The sequence below is a fragment of the Symphodus melops genome, assembly GCF_947650265.1.
Source record: "Symphodus melops genome assembly, chromosome: 16".
NCBI lineage: Eukaryota > Metazoa > Chordata > Actinopteri > Labriformes > Labridae > Symphodus > Symphodus melops.
Genome location: NC_136706.1, coordinates 19,184,356 through 19,187,590, shown reverse-complemented (window position 1 = coordinate 19,187,590; position 3,235 = coordinate 19,184,356). Strand labels below are relative to the sequence as shown.

Genomic DNA, 3,235 nt, shown 5'->3' with positions numbered 1-3,235 from the left:
CGGAGGAGCCTCCAGAAGGAAACGTCATTGCGTATCCTTCCGCACCGTGCCCTCATTGGTGGTGTTGGACGTCGGGCCTAAAACGGCAATTTATTAACAAGCGTTTTCACAATGTGGCATTGTACTGTACCTTGGACAAGGCTGAAATGAATCCCAAACTATACATTAATAATTTCTTTCGAGAACAGAATAGAAATGATTGATTCCAGTGGTAATTCCGTTTTTATTATTAGATATTATTCAGCATCTAAAACAGGAAAAAGAAACGTGCGGTGAACATCCAAAACCATCATCCACCTTGGTATAGCTCTGTATTTTATGGCATTATATAAGAAATGAGCAGTAAATGGTAAGATTTAGGCCTTTTGGTTAGAATCAATTACTAAACAATATTATGTTTTCCATGACAATTCATGTCTCATAGGTTAAATCTATTGAGGGATCTTTATGTAATCTGCACTGGACAGCCCGAACTGAATCCTGAACAGGCGACAATAAGAGTGTCCAGTAGGGGGCAGCAGATTTCTTTCACACGGTCATTATGGAAAGGTTGTTTGATCAATGCAGACCTCTAATCGTTTGAGGTTGGGGTTAAAGAGTGGCGAATTGTTAAATTAAAATGTATTACAATAACCACATTAAGCTTTTTTAATCAGTGAAACTGTTTAATCTATGGGCCAGCTAAAGAAAGAGGGCGTGTTTTGAAATGTAAACTTAATCAACTTGGACTGAGACAAAAGGAACTCACACGTACAGTAAATATTGCATATTGTGCATATCCCTGAGCTCCTTGTTCAGGCACCACCCTTGGCAGAGCCAACTGAACACGTCGGACCAGTGATGACTCCCTGAGGGTGTGTCCTGCTGCTGCTGTTGTGAACAAGCCTAATGTTCACCTCACACACGCTCCTGACAGGCGGGGAGTTTCAGCCTGCGTCAGTCCTCCTCCTCCGGACTTCGGAGAAAGCGGGAGATCACAGAGTCAGCAGCGCCAGAGCAGTGCGCCTCTCCAGGGGGAAGTACAGCTTTTTTTCCCCAGCGACTCTGATCGGACATCCCTCTGTGTATTCAGCCGTGACCAGTGGGTCTGCGAGGCTCTTCTGTAACCATGGGGGACGTTGTTTCCGCTCACCTGGATGAGAGCAGAAGGCAGATGATTACAGGTAAGAGGGGCGCAGCCTAAAACAGAGAATGAAGTTCCTTAAAAGTTATTTTATTCATGCTCAAAATCATTTGAGCTTTAGTTAAAATCTGTAGGATAATAACTTAGTACAAATAAACAGTATTAGAAGTTAAGTCTTACAAGTCAACTTGTGCTTTTTTCGTTGTTGACAGGACAATCTTTTCTAACTTGGCTGTCATACTGGCATGCAGAGAATAAAACAACATTGTCAGCAGAAAAGAATGATATAATTATGAGATCAATGCTTTCGCCTTACCTGTAGAATCATTACTTATCTGAAAATCCCTCTCAGCTATTGTCATGTGTTTCATCGGAGTTCAAAGCTTGTCAGTCCTATCAGTGCATTGTTTCTCTACTCAAAGAGTTGCCCTGAATCCTAATCTCTGTTGCAGGCCTATTTCTCAGAGATAATAAGTAGGTTTTCCAGAGGGACCATGCTTGTGTACGTTTGGGACTGACTGCTATTTAAGTCTCAGAAGCCTCCCACTGTGAACCGTGCAGGTCTGTGTGGTTATTTGTACAAGGCATGGACTGCTGAGCACAGAGGAAACCGACAGAGCTACAAGACGTCTATGAATGTGTAGTTACTTCTAATGAAATACAAGATGGTTACTGATGAAGTTGTTTGAGATTTCCTGATCCACGGTCCAAATCGAGGCAGGAAAAAAGGGGGAAAAAGCTAGTTTTTATTTGGGAGTTGGTATTTGGATCCTCCAGACTTATGCTTGGCAGAAAATTTGGTTTCAGAGACATGTTGGCCTCATTCGAGTGCTGGCGTGAATACTTTTACGAGAAAACCACTTCAGTCAAAGAATATGTTCTTGAGATCAAGGCACTCAGTTGTTGGTGTTGCTTTTTTTTTTGCAAACAAAGAACTACTCTTAAAATAGGAAAAAAATAGCAATGACAAAACAGCCATCTTTGAGTTTCTTACTTCTTTTTGGACAAAACTTACAATCTGAAAGCAAAACTTAGGGTCAAGAAATACTATAGCATGACATTCTTCACAACTCATCTATAACTTAATACAATTAATAAATGAAACAATAACAGAATGATAATACACATGCAAACTAAATCATGAAATATGATGAGACTGTTTGAGAAAAAGATGGGCCTCCACAAGAAAAGATGAGTCAGTTTAGGAGGGAAAGAAGAAGATAAAGGGTGAAGCTGCAGAAAAGAAGCAGGTAGAAACATGTCACAAGATTAATAGCTCAAACTGCTGGCTGTCTCTCACACCCCCTTCCTCTGTGACCTCGCTTCCCGTTATTCTCAACCGGTCTTATGCTCTCTTCTTTGCATGTTGGAAGTTTGAAGTTGTGTGTGCGTGTGAAAGAGAGCGAACACTACTCAGCATTTATACACTGAGTCTTGTTTGATGTCTGTACCCCCCAATGAGCTGATTTCATCATCTTTGCTGACCTTGCACATTCCTCGAAATTAACACTCACTTGTGAGCATGCACAACACTGCACAATATACATTCAGAGAATTAGGAGTGATAAGTCTTTTTTTTAACACATTAATAATAATAATACAACTTGTTTGTGAACAAAGAGGCTTTTGCTAAAAAGGCTAATCAACTCTGTTTTGATGTTAATGCTGCTTCAATACAAACTGATGTAATTGTCTCTTTTCACATTCAGCATAGTTTGCCTTACGTAAAGCTGACAATTCTCTTGACCCTGCAATGCATATCCTTTGTATGTTGTATGTTGCCATTTCAGTTGTCTGACTTTTCACTAATTCACAAAAAAAAACATGTTTAAACAAAGGAAAAACTTGGATGAGTACTTAAGGCCAACTAAGGTCACGATAAACTTAGTGGTTGTATCATCAGATCTGTGGCTGGATGTCCACTTTGGTAAAGAGACCAGCAGATCTGTCAACTGATCCCCACTGATGCCAAGTTAGATCAGCTGGATGGGAAGACAAGTATTCCCATCCAGCATTTGTAGTATTTGATCCAATCTTGAGGTCTTTAATGCCCACCACTGGAATAATAGGTCAGGAACATAGAATCAAAACTTCAGTGCTTGTTGTATCACC

General features: G+C 40.4%; 1 protein-coding gene across 1 annotated transcript in view; it reads left to right on the top strand.

The window, feature by feature from the left end:
- Nucleotides 1-277: 277 nt before the first annotated feature.
- niban2a (niban apoptosis regulator 2a) overlaps nt 278-3,235 on the top strand; it is a 29,145-nt gene continuing 26,187 nt past the window's right edge. Inside the window, exon 1 of the mRNA XM_079364198.1 lies at nt 278-1,163. Within this exon, the coding sequence (XP_079220324.1) occupies nt 1,109-1,163 (55 nt within the window). The 5' untranslated portion in view covers nt 278-1,108. The remainder of the gene's footprint in view (nt 1,164-3,235) is intronic.